Source organism: Rhineura floridana, chromosome 6 (genome assembly GCF_030035675.1).
Source record: "Rhineura floridana isolate rRhiFlo1 chromosome 6, rRhiFlo1.hap2, whole genome shotgun sequence".
NCBI classification, from domain to species: Eukaryota; Metazoa; Chordata; class Lepidosauria; order Squamata; family Rhineuridae; genus Rhineura; species Rhineura floridana.
Window position 1 is genome coordinate 63,456,261 of NC_084485.1, and position 12,784 is coordinate 63,469,044.

Genomic DNA, 12,784 nt, shown 5'->3' on the forward strand with positions numbered 1-12,784 from the left:
ACTACCATTCTGCAGCCGTATCTTAAATATCAGACAGGCACCTTCTCTGTTATCTTTTTGGCGCCTACTGAAACAAACAAAAAAGCAAACAAAAACACTAAAAACACTCTAAAGGATCTTAAAAATAGACTCTAAATATATTAAAGCACCTTTAAAAACATATTAAAACAAAACATATTTGAAAGCATATTTTAAAAAAAGCTTTAAAAACATCTTACAAAGCAATTCCAACACAGAAGCAGACTGGGAAAAGGTCTCTACTTTAAAGGCTTGCTGGAAGAGGAAGGTCTTCAGTAGGTGCCAAAAAGATAACAGATGTGGTGCCTGTCTCATATTTAAATGTTTCTTAACAGACTAGCCTTATAAATTCGAATGGAATTCGTCACATTAATAAAGCCAGCCAAGCTTTTGAAAAATAACATTATAGCTAGTGAAAGCAATTTAATATAGGTTAACAATCAGCATAGTACGTCTATCAAACATGTTTGCATCACAAGGGAAATTTTAAGCCCTTTGGTCAATCTCTTCTTTTACCCATTTGGATTGCTTGAAGTACAATTCTCAACTCTGTATAATCGTCGTTTTAAAAAACTACTACTTCAGTGATACATAAGGCAAATATACTTTAAATGTAGACTGCGGCACTTGGACTAACAATTGTTTAAAACAACCAGATATTACCAACATCATACTGATAACTAGGTAAGCATCTCTGATAATCCATTTACTATCAGATGCAAGTAACACTTTCATACATGCAAAACTTTTTTTTGAGGAGATGACAATTTAGCTTGGATGGATATAGCTAAGACAGAACACAATGTAAGGGGGGGGGAATTTAAGTAGACTGGCAAAAAAAAATGAATAGAGGACAGCTCTTTTCCATTACATGTAATTCTAGAATTAGAACCTAACATGTTTAACATGTTATAGATTGAGAATATAGATTTCTGTTTTAAGCACAGAGCTGAGCAATGGAATTCTGGGATCACAAGAAATAATGGTGAACAATGTGAGAGACGATGGTTGCAAAGAAATTTGCATTTATGTTAGGCTGAGGGGAGTTGGATGCAGTGGATCTCCAGCTGAGCCGGCTGGGTCCTCTCTCAGTCAGGCTATGCCAGCATAAGTCCTTCAATCCGGCTCAGACAGGGCTCAGCTGAGACCAGCCTAGTGAAGTTGGTGTAAGCTGGCTAAATCCCCCAAAGGGGCATGTCAGGGCATGTTAGGGGAGGGGCCCAGGTGAGGGGACTAAGGCCACATCCAACTCATGTTCGGAGCGCTCCTGCACGTCCCAATTCAGGCAAAAGTTATGCTGGGGAAAAGGTCAGTCATAAAATAAATACCACAGAAGTCAATGGAGAGGGCTCACTCCCCAGTAGAGGTATTTGGGAGAGCAGGCTTTTACTTTCTGGTTCCTGCGCAGCTCCCATCTGAGCCAGCGTTCAGCCAACCCAGAGGCTCCTGAACAGCAACTGGATGCAGTACAACTTTACACTCGCTTCTCTTGCACTGGCACCACTTACACCGGCCTCCCTCAAGTTGGATTGCTCTGCCCGAAAACTCACCATTATAATGGACAAATAGGACTTGCTGCAACAAAATGTTGATGCATATTTCACCTTCTAATAGGGGACTGCTACAAGCCAGACATGCCCTCCTTCAGCAGGGCAATCCATCTTCCCCACCCCTATTTGCCATTTTTTTCCCAACAGTCAACAATCTCTGACTGATCATATTCAGTCTTCATTGGGCTGTTCTTTGTCTCCTAAGTTTGTTTTTTAAAAATGGATTTCTGCAAACTTTGCAGTCCCACCAAACATGCCGTCTCTCTGCTCTTGTTTCTCAGGAGGTCTATTTTGTCTTAAGTCCTGATGGCATTCAACACCTAAGTCCACTGTTAGAAGAAGTGATGCTCAGAATAGTCTGTCTTTCCAGTTTAAGCCTTTAATGTTCTTCTGTATTAGTTCCTAGCTTTATCAGAAATTTTCTAATATATAAAACAAGAAAGTAAATATAAAGAAAAAATACATTAATATTAACATAACAGATACATTATGGAGCATAATTATACAACTGTATTCTGGACACCCCCTATAAGAACATCACAATACACTCTAGCATTTTGTTGTCATAGGTCCCATTTGTCCTTTGCAATGCTGAATTTTCTTAGAAGAAATAATGGCAAACAGCATAAGAAACTAATTCAACAATTCCATAGTTCAACTTAACACAGAAAAGTATTTCCTTCTGATTAAACTGAACCCATACAACATGTTGGGTACTTCAAATAATTATACAAATATCAGGAGGCAAATTACCTTATTTAATAAAGAAAATTTATATCTTTATAAGTATTACATCCCATATAGCAATGTTATATATCTAATGTTAATTAGGCTGAAATTAAAACATTTCCTACCTTTCTAAAGCATCTGTATTTGCTTCAGTCCACAGGCAAGATACAGACATAACTGGCTTGATCTAAGGCGGCTTTTCTACAGTTTTAGATATTCAACTAATTACGTCACTGACTTTACAGCATATTAGTTTTTTCAACTTGTTGGCAGGAGATACAGACAAAACACTAAACGGCTGGGATTTTTTTTGAGAGCTCTAGTTCTTTGTGCATGCTTCCATCCACATATTGTGAGAGCCACTGTTGTTGACAAAAATAGGACTGTGACAAAGATACTCACCTTGACAAAACCTGGGATTTTCTATTGACCAGCTTGAATTGTCAAGACATGTAAGAGAAGGATTCACTCGAGGAATATGTTCATAACCTACGATGCAACGGTAATTTAAAACAGTCCCAACAGGATAACTGTCTTTTGGATCCCCACTCCTTAGGGTAGCATGGCGTACAAGTGGATAATTGCAATCACCTGCAAATAGAAGTTGAGAGGATGCTTTGAAGCTGGGAGAGAGAAGGAAAAGTTCACTGGAGCACTGAACTCTGGACAATTCATAAACCCCCATGACATTTCCCTCTAGTGGGATCTATAGTAATAGATTCCTGGAGATGGTTGGCAGATGGTTAGCAGAGCAGAGCAGAGCTGAGCTGAAACAGACCAACAGCAATAAGATTTACAGTGCAATCCTAACCATGTCTACTCAGATATAAGCCCTATTTAATTCAATGGGATTTACTCCCAAGTAGGTGGGGTGAGTTAATACTATTTTTTCACAGCACATTTTCTGGGACCCTAAACAATTAACTATTGTATCATTTTGTTATTTTTATTTATTTATAAGAGCATTATTAAACCATCCACTCATAAAAAATATAATGGTGGTATACAATCAAATCATTAAAATAATATAAAATTATGAAACCATAAGAGACAGAACTAATGACCAACACTGAATCAAATTAATGTTCTAATTATGTTTGGCGGAACAGAAACCTTTTCAGGCGATGAAATATTAAAAGTGGCAAGTACCTGTCTGATTTCAGTAGAAACAGTGCTCCAAGTATTGGTGCCACTATGCTAATAGCCTTAGGATGTAATCCAATAAACACTTACCTGGGAATAAGTCCCACTGAACCCAAGTAGACATGTATTGGATTGTAGCCTTAGTTGTACAGAAATCAATAGGTAGTCCTTTACATGTCAGAGGAAATCTTTGCTGCAGACATGTAGGCCAGTCCTGCACACGCTTACTCTTGGGTACGGTGCACTGTATTTCAACAGGATTTGCTCCACAGTAGGCACACGTTAGATTGTAGCCCTTCATTATTTCTACATAGACATATTTCTAGGAATCGGTGCATTAAACACCTGCACTCCATATGGAAGGTATAAGGTTAGCTGTTGATTCAAACAGACTAATGAGAACTGAATGAGTGGCACACCTGCTAACCCCATCTAATGCTTAACCACGTTGAGCTGTCAGTTGAAAACTGAAATGTAAATCTACTTAATAAGATAAACTGCAAAACAGCCCCTATAGAGCAATGGGCCCATGTTACATGGTACTTTAAAAACTTGTCCCTCAGGTCCTCCTCCGTGCCTGAGGACTGGAAAGTGGCAAATGTAATGCCAATCTTCAAAAAGGGATCCAGAGGGGATCCTGGAAATTACAGGCCAGTTAGCTTAACTTCTGTCCCTGGAAAACTGGTAGAAAGTATTATTAAAGCAAGATTAACTAAGCACATAGAACAAGCCTTGCTGAAGCAGAGCCCAGCATGGCTTCTGCAAGGGAAAGTCCTGTCTCAGTAACCTACTCGAATTCTTTGAGAGTGTCAACAAGCATATAGATAGAGGTGATCCAGTGGACATAGTGTACTTAGACTTTCAAAAAGTGTTTGACAAGGTACCTCACCAAAGACTTCTGAGGAAGCTTAGCAGTCATGGAATAAGAGGAGAGGTCCTCTTGTGGATAAGGAATTGGTTAAGAAGCAGAAAGCAGAGAGTAGGAATAAACGGACAGTTCTCCCAATGGAGGGCTGTAGAAAGTGGAGTTCCTCAAGGATCGGTATTGAGACCTGTACTTTTCAACTTGTTCATTAATGACCTAGAATTAGGGGTGAGCAGTGAAGTGGCCAAGTTTGCTGACGACACTAAATTGTTCAGGGTTGTTAAAACAAAAGGGATTGCGAAGAGCTCCAGAAAGACCTCTCCAAACTGAGTAAATGGGTGGAAAAATGGCAAATGCAATTCAATATAAACAAGTGTAAAATTATGCATATTGGAGCAAAAAATCTTAATTTCACATATACGCTCATGGGGTCTGAACTGGCGGTGACTGACCAGGAGAGAGACCTCGGGGTTGTAGTGGACAGCACAATGAAAATGTCGACCCAGTGTGCAGCAGCTGTGAAAAAGGCAAATTCCATGCTAGGAATAATTAGGAAAGGTACTGAAAATAAAACAGCCGATATCATAATGCCATTGTATAAATCTATGGTGCGGCTGCATTTGGAACACTGTGTACAGTTCTGGTCGCCTCATCTCAAAAAGGATATTATAGAGTTGGAAAAGGTTCAGAAGAGGGCAACCAGAATGTTCAAGGGGCTGGAGCGACTCCCTTATGAGGAAAGGTTGCAGCATTTGGGGCTTTTTAGTTTAGAGAAAAAGCGGGTCAGAGAAGTGTATAAAATTATGCATGGCATTGAGCAAGTGGATAGAGAAAAGTTCTTCTCCCTCTCTCATAATATTAGAACTCGTGGACATTCAAAGAAGCTGAATGTTGGAAGATTCAGGACAGACAAAAGGAAGTACTTCTTTACTCAGCGCACAGTTAAACTATGGAATTTGCTCCCACAAGACGCAGTAATGGCCACCAGCTTGGATGGCTTTAAAAGAAGATTAGACAAATTCATGGAGGACAGGGCTATCAATGGCTACTAGCCATGATGGCTGTGCTCTGCCACCCTAGTCAGAGGCAGCATGCTTCTGAAAACCAGTTGCCGGAAGCCTCAGGAGGGGAGAGTGTTCTTGCACTCGGGTCCTGCTTGCGGGCTTCCCCCGGGCACCTGGTTGGCCACTGTGAGAACAGGATGCTGGACTAGATGGGCCACTGGCCTGATCCAGCAGGCTCTTCTTATGTTCTTATGAATTTATTTTCATAAGGTGGCTAACTAATATGAAACAGAAGCACAACTAAAAAAGAGAAAACAATAATCTAAAGCCTAAAAACCAACAAAACGAATTGAAATAGTAGCAGTCCAGTCAAGTTGACAATAAAGTCAACACTGCTTTAAGCTAAAAAGACCAACATTAGCAGTTTTGCAAAGGCTGTTAAAACAGGAATGTTTCTTCCTAAATGTGCATGAGGGGAAGGGAGACTCCAGACAGAAGGCACCGCCACAGAAAAGACTTCCCAGTCACCATCTGCCACACTTCAGATGGCAGGGGCAACTGGAATATAACCTCAGATGATTTCAGTGGGCAAGCAAACTGATACAGAAGACTGTCTAAGAGGTATTTGGGTCCTAAACCATGGAGCATTTTAGAAATCTATGGAGTCTATCCCTCTTGAAACCCATTGTTTACTGGGGAGTAATTTTGACTACAAAAAACAGTTTTTAGCTTGCTATTGTGGCAGAAAAGAACATCAAGAACAATTCTTCTGGAGCCAATAGAAACTAGAACTACAATAGAATTAGCTAACTTCTAATAACTTCCAGGATCTTTCCATTCTTCTCTTATCAACAACACACAATGAAATTAAAGTTCAAACAGCAACAACCAAATATCCCAGGTAATAGTAAACTCTTCTACCCCAGTTAATTAATTCTGACACCTTCATTTCAAGAAAAAAATTGCATTTGTAATCCATTAAAGAAAGTTTAGACGCTTTTGCTTTTAATTAAAAAAGAGCAGTAAAGGGAACAGGGAAAAGACCTAGCCTCGACTAGGACCATAAGCCGACCACTGCACTTTAAACAACTGTGCCCTGTAGAGACCAGTGGCTGGAGCAGCTCAGCGTAGAAAGTAGCCGTATCACTCTTGAAAACAGTACAAAATAAGGAAAGTAAATATGACCCACAGTAAGATCAAGGGAGCTCTGGCCTCGCTCAGGATTACAACACACTGTTCATACGTTCCAGGAGACTGCCCTAGGATGATGGAGGGCCGTATGAGGTTCAAAGGAAAGAGCTGGGTATGCTTAGGCTGGAGAAGATTCAGGGAAGCCATGATAGCCATCTACAAATACCTGAAGCGCTGTCACAACGGAAGATGGAGCAGATCTCTGTTGCTCCAGAAGGCAGGATCAGAATCAATACGTGGAAATGGCAAGGAAGCAAGTTTCAGCGAAACGTCGGGGGAAGCTGAGCAGTTATCGGGCAGATACACTCTAGTGTTACACCCCACGTTGAGCAGGCGGTGGACCAATTGGGTATGCACGGACTGCCTTCCCCATACCGCCGAAAAAGCTTCAGTCAGCTCTCAAGCAACAATTAAGGCCCCCGAAGATTCGTCTTCTGAGTACCACGCAGCCCGGGCACCTCTCATATTAGAAACAAAACACTGGCAGACACACAAGGCCCCTCCTTTCTCACCTTGAACTCTGGACAACGAAAACAACAGCAGCAGGAAAGCCGGGGGGGAGAGCCCATCGCGGCAGCCAGGCAGAAACATCATCGCAATAGCAAGAAGAGAAAGAGACTACCAAAGCAGAAACAAGGCGACTAGAGCAGCTGCCCCTGCGACTTGAAATCAACACCAGCGTGGGATGGGCCAAGAAATAACCTGACGAGAATGGAGAGGCAATGCTTTTCCGGTTACGGGGCGTAATCAGCGGCGTGTTTTTAGCTGCTCTATTCTTCGAAGACGTCAGGCCGTAAAAACGTCACCGCTAACAAGGGGAGGCGGAGCCACTTCTTCCATTTCTGCCTGTGCGGCCGTTGCCTGTTCTATCCTGGCATTAATACGGCAAGGCCGCGCGCATGCTTCTGAGATTGCAGACAGGAGCGCGTGGTCGTGGAAGCGGTTGGAACCGTGTGGTCAAGACGATTGGTCGTTGATGCGCGTGAAATGCGACTGGAAAACAATTGAGCAAAAACACGTTCTATAGAGATAACCGACGGCAGGGTTTGCTGTCTGAGTCGTGCACGGAAAGTCAGCGGGGCTCAGTACCACGGTGCCGCATCTGCCAACCTCGCAGCCCAACCTAGTGTGTTTTTACTCTGATTACATTGGGGTTGCTACATACACACACTGCACGTTCAAAGCAAAATAATGCCACCGCCCCTTCCCAAAGAATCCAGGGAATTGTAGCTTCCCCCTCAGAGTTACAGTTCCCAGCACCCTTAATAAGGTACAGTTTCCAGGATCGTTTGAAGGGAGAAATGCCCCTACTCCGTTTGGGACCGGCTGGTAATCGAGGGTGCCCAGGATTTGGAGCGCTGATTGACGAATTTCCAAACAGGCAGTGGACTTCATTTCCGTAGTACCTCCTTGGGGGAAGGAAATGGGAGTACAAAACGCGTGTAGATGGCTGTAAAGCACGTGACTTTCATTAACAGTATGGACGCAGATGCATTTACAGATGCATCATTTTTTCCCCTTTGCTTTTTGTGCTGAACTGCAATTATAAGAACAGTCTAGGGTTGCCAGGTTCAGGGCCTGAGACTGATCCTGTATCTTTAGGAGAAGAGAAAGTCAGCCAAGTGTAGGTGTTCTTGCAACCCCAATTATTACAGGGTTGCAAGAACACACTGCACTTGGCTGACTTTCTCTTCTAAAGATACAGGATCAGTCTCAGGCCCTGAACCTGGCAACCCTAGAGAACACTGGTAGTGCAAGTGATGTAACGTGCCAATCCAAAGCGTTTTTACTTGGCAGTGAGCCATGTTGAACTCGATGCTTCGAACTAAATATGCTTGCGATGTTGCTGCCTTTTGCAGGAAGAGTTTTACTCCTTAATACTGCCAGGTTTTATTAATACCTGATTTCAGTAGATTAATTCCCAAGTAAATGAGTATAGCATTGCATCTCTAGTTTCATTTCCAAACGGAGGCTCAAGAGTTACTATGGTTTCAAACAGAGCAGGTACACAAATGTTTCATAATTCTGTTCTCGTCATTAGTTTTGTATATAAAAGGATTGATCAATACTCACTGATGCCATCCATCCACAAGCGCTACCCCTGTAAGTGGATACAAACAAGCTAAAGGATGCACAAGCACATCTGCTCCCCATGCTTTGACCATAGGGCCTAGAGCCGTTACTGTACAGCCCCTCCCTTCTAACAACAACCTCACGAACAGGGCCCAGGAAAATTAAACAGACAATGGCTACTTAGAGTATATGCAAAACGGAGGGGAAAATGTAAATAACTGGGTAGGTGTATATACATTTGGTCTCCCCCCCCCTTTTTTTTAAATAAAAAAGTCGTCATGCTTTCCTATTAAAGAAGTTATTCTGTACTGGATTAAGTACTTCCTTTTGTCTCTCCCAAATATCTTGACTATCATTTTGTGTGCGACACAGAAAACTCTTTATTCCTTCTTTCCATACTTCGTACTTTTATAAAACTTTTATGACCCTCTTTAGACTTTTGTTATTCACTGGAGATCACTCATAGCCAAGTAAGATTGTCTTCCAAGATAAGTGGGTCCAAAATAAGTGGATGCTTTAATAGTGGGTCCGTGACTGTGGAGGCCAATTCTGGATCCACACAGCCTCCCACAGTGAGGACATAGGTTTCCAGATGGAAGATGGTCGCGATGAGGATTTGTTTGACGTTCCTTCCGCTTGGCTCATTTGTCCCATTTGCCCTGTATTCGTGCTTCTTTGAAGTCCACAGCACCTTTGATAATAGCTGACCTCCATTTGGAACATTCATGGGCCAAGACTTCCCAGTTCTTGATGTTCATGTTACATTTTTTTAGATTCGCTTTAAGATCATCTTTAAACCTCTTTTGCTGTCCACCAATATTCCATTTTCCATCCTTAAGTTGGGAGTAAAGTAGCTGCTTTGGAAGACAGTAACCAGGCATTCGAACAACATGGCCAGTCCAGTGAAGTTGATGTTGAAGGATCATTGTTTCAACACTGGTAGTCTTTGCTTCTTCCAAAACACTAACATTAGTCCATCTGTCTTCCCAAGTAATTTGTAGAATTTTCTGGAGGCAGCATTGGTGGAATCTTTCAAGAAGTTGGGAGTGGCGTTTATAGATGGTCCATGTTTCACAGGCGTACAGTAAGGTTGGTAGTACAATGGCTTTGTTAATAAGCATTTTGGTCTCCCTGCGAATATCCCGATCCTCGAACACTCTATGCTTCATTCAGGAGAATGCGGCACTCGCAGAGGTCAGACAATGTTGAATTTCAGCATGGATGTCAGCTTTACAGAGAGATGGCTGCCAAGATAGGGGAAGTGATCAACGTTCTCCAGCGTCACACCATTAAGCTGGATTGATGGTGCTACAGAGGGACTATTTCGCACCTGTTGATGAAGCACTTTGGTTTTGTTAATATTAAGTGAGAGTCCAAGCTTTCCATATGCTTCTGTGAAAGCAGACGAAGGCTGCAGCAGATAAAAGACTTCCAATCATCCTGGTATCCATGCCATTGGATCAAAGCCTTTTGTTATAAGCTTACCTTTTCTAGTACATAGCAACTCCTATATCTCATTAGAGTCTCTGAATTCTAATGTATTTGCAGAAGTTATTTGCGATGACAATGGCAGAAAAGCAGAAAGTACAAATGCAATCTTTTTTCTTATGTGTTTATTTTTCTTACATGTTTATATTGCCTAGTGGACAAGGAGGGATTCAATTAACTGGACTTACCTAGTCAAGACAGAAAGCAATATAACTGGTGAAGTCAAACACAATCCTCTGATGTAGGGGCTGGCATGACAACCACATTCTTGGCAGTCCAGCCAAAATAATTGCTGTAACTCCCTTTCTGAGGAACTGTTGCATCATCCAAGCAAGGCAAGATATGAAAGGAGTTTTTCATTTTATCTTACAGCCTCACCCGCTCTTCATTGCAGATATTATTGTACTTCACACTATGAGGAAGAAACTCGGGATAGGTTTCGTAAAGCAACATGATAAAAAATTAAAGAGCAGTGGCAAAAAATTACCAGTCTTTTATGTCAAGAGTGTCACTTAAACAATTCTATTCATTCATTTTTTCTAAGGCTGATACTTTCAAAAGCTTATGATTGGGGAATGGAACCATCATAATTACATGACCAAACATATGTACACGAAAAGTTCTGCTAGACCCAGAGTAAGTTTCAAGTCCCTCTCTATCACTCTTTTTTTTAAAAAAGAGGTTGTTGGATGTGCCCCCCTCAGTTCACTATATTTCCTCCCCCCTCCTTCACAAGAAGGGTGAAATTACGATTAAGGAAGCCTATTATTATTGAACAGCATGTGGAGAAAATGATAATACATTAAATATTTGGGAATATTTAGGGAAGAAGTTAAAAAATTTTCTACAGGAAGTCATTGTTAGTTGCTCATAGGTATAAATGAGTAAACACACTCATGGGTAATCTAGCACATTTTGACTTTTAAAATAAATATAGTTTATGACTAAGTGTTGACTTCAGGGAAGCTGTCCTGTAGCATTGTAAGGGATGTCATTTCCTTTGATAAAATAAACATTCTGATAATCAGACAGCATATTTTTAAAAATGATGTCCTCTTTCTGAAATGTGCAGTAGGGATGGGCACAGCACTGACATCGCTAACATGCTCAGTTCCCACACCCTTTCAGACCACTTCCTGTAGTTGCTTAATACAGTGTTCTATAGCTAATAGTAATAATAATAATATGCCTTATTGGTCTGAATATAAGCCACCTCTGAATAAAGGCTGCACCCTTAAATGAGATCACTTTGGAAGGAAAAAATATACCATAACTCTCTGGCACCATCCAATGCTTTTTACAATCTAAAAAATAAGTTCAGCCTCTGGACTTGTCTCACAATTAATAATGCACTAGGCAACCAGTGGCACTTATGGACAAGGGCAGGCAATCCTTTTATAAAAACGACTAAAGGAAAGCAGCAGATCAGACAGTGCTGTAACTAGCTATTCATGTGCCCTATGCAAGGTTTTATTTTTGGGCCCCCTAATTTTTTTGGGGAGGGGGAAATAATAAAACAAATACGATATAACAATTGTTTATAAATAATTTTTGTGTACACAAGAAATACACAATATAGAATTGTAGCAAAATAATGTAATATACTAATTATAATTATTATTGAAAACTTCAAAAAACTACATTGCTAAATTCGAACAGATGATTCGCCACCTTAACCTTAAAATATACGAACGTATTTTTGAGATTTTTATTATTTAATAAAGCTTACCTACCTGTTTTCACAATAACACATAAACACGAAAACAAAGTAATTCGTTCGTTATCGAATCACAAGTCGAAGTCAGACTAGTTAACAAACAGCGTCAACAATATTTTCAGCTGTGGTCGTTGGGTAAAAAGCGGCATAAACCACGACATAAACATAAACATTTGCTCCCATTGCACACATGACGCGTTGATCAGTCCTGCGATTCAGTCATTCAGATGTTGGTGAGCAGAGGGCGTCCAGGGACTGAGCAACACAATGACCAATCGCTAAACCGTTAAATAACGCAGTGGGCTGCCTGGGCCCACTCGACACACTCGGTTCACCGACATCTGAACCACATAGCAGAGCACAGCGGCGAAATTTAAAATTTGAAAATATTATTATATTTGACAATTTTTTTTGTCAGTTCCATTTCAGGGCGCCCTTCGTCCTGGGCCCTGTGCACCTGCCTAGTTACGGCACTGAGATCAGAGCTAGGGAGGGAGAGTGACCTCTGGAGAAGGCATGGCCTGGGGAAGAGTTTTGAGGGCAGAACAGAGAAAGCGTAAAGGCTTCCCCATCTGCTCTGCTGCTCTCCTTTGTGCTTATGGCTGGCATGCGTTCCCAAACTGTGATAATACCTTTTGTATGCGTGAATGGAGGACAGAAGATGAGTCTGTAGAAACCTCGAACTTTTGTGGGGCTGGAATGTACCCTGATGTTAAAAAGAAAGAGGCACATCTGTTGCTGCAGCTGCTTTCCCTCAGAACCCACCCACCACTGGCATGAAGCCCAGGGAAGGTTGGCCACAAATGAATGTGACCCTCTGGCTGGAAAAGATTCCTCACCCCTGCTTTATGCATTGACTTCTATGGACATAGCTTTACCTGCGTACGACAATTTATGTGCAAAGGCTTCCCTACCTTAGATGTTCATTGTTCATTTGTTTAATTTATATACCACTTCATATTTCAACAGAAATCTTCACGCGGTTTACAAATCCAAACAAAAAGGA

At 41.3% G+C, this 12,784-nt stretch overlaps 1 protein-coding gene across 1 annotated transcript in view; it reads right to left on the reverse strand.

Annotated features, from left to right (window-relative positions):
• CR1 (complement C3b/C4b receptor 1 (Knops blood group)) overlaps window positions 1-12,784 on the reverse strand; it is a 296,948-nt gene that overhangs the window by 226,416 nt on the left and 57,748 nt on the right. Inside the window, exon 9 of the mRNA XM_061630611.1 lies at window positions 2,700-2,888. Coding sequence (XP_061486595.1) covers window positions 2,700-2,888 — 189 coding nt within the window. The remainder of the gene's footprint in view (window positions 1-2,699; window positions 2,889-12,784) is intronic.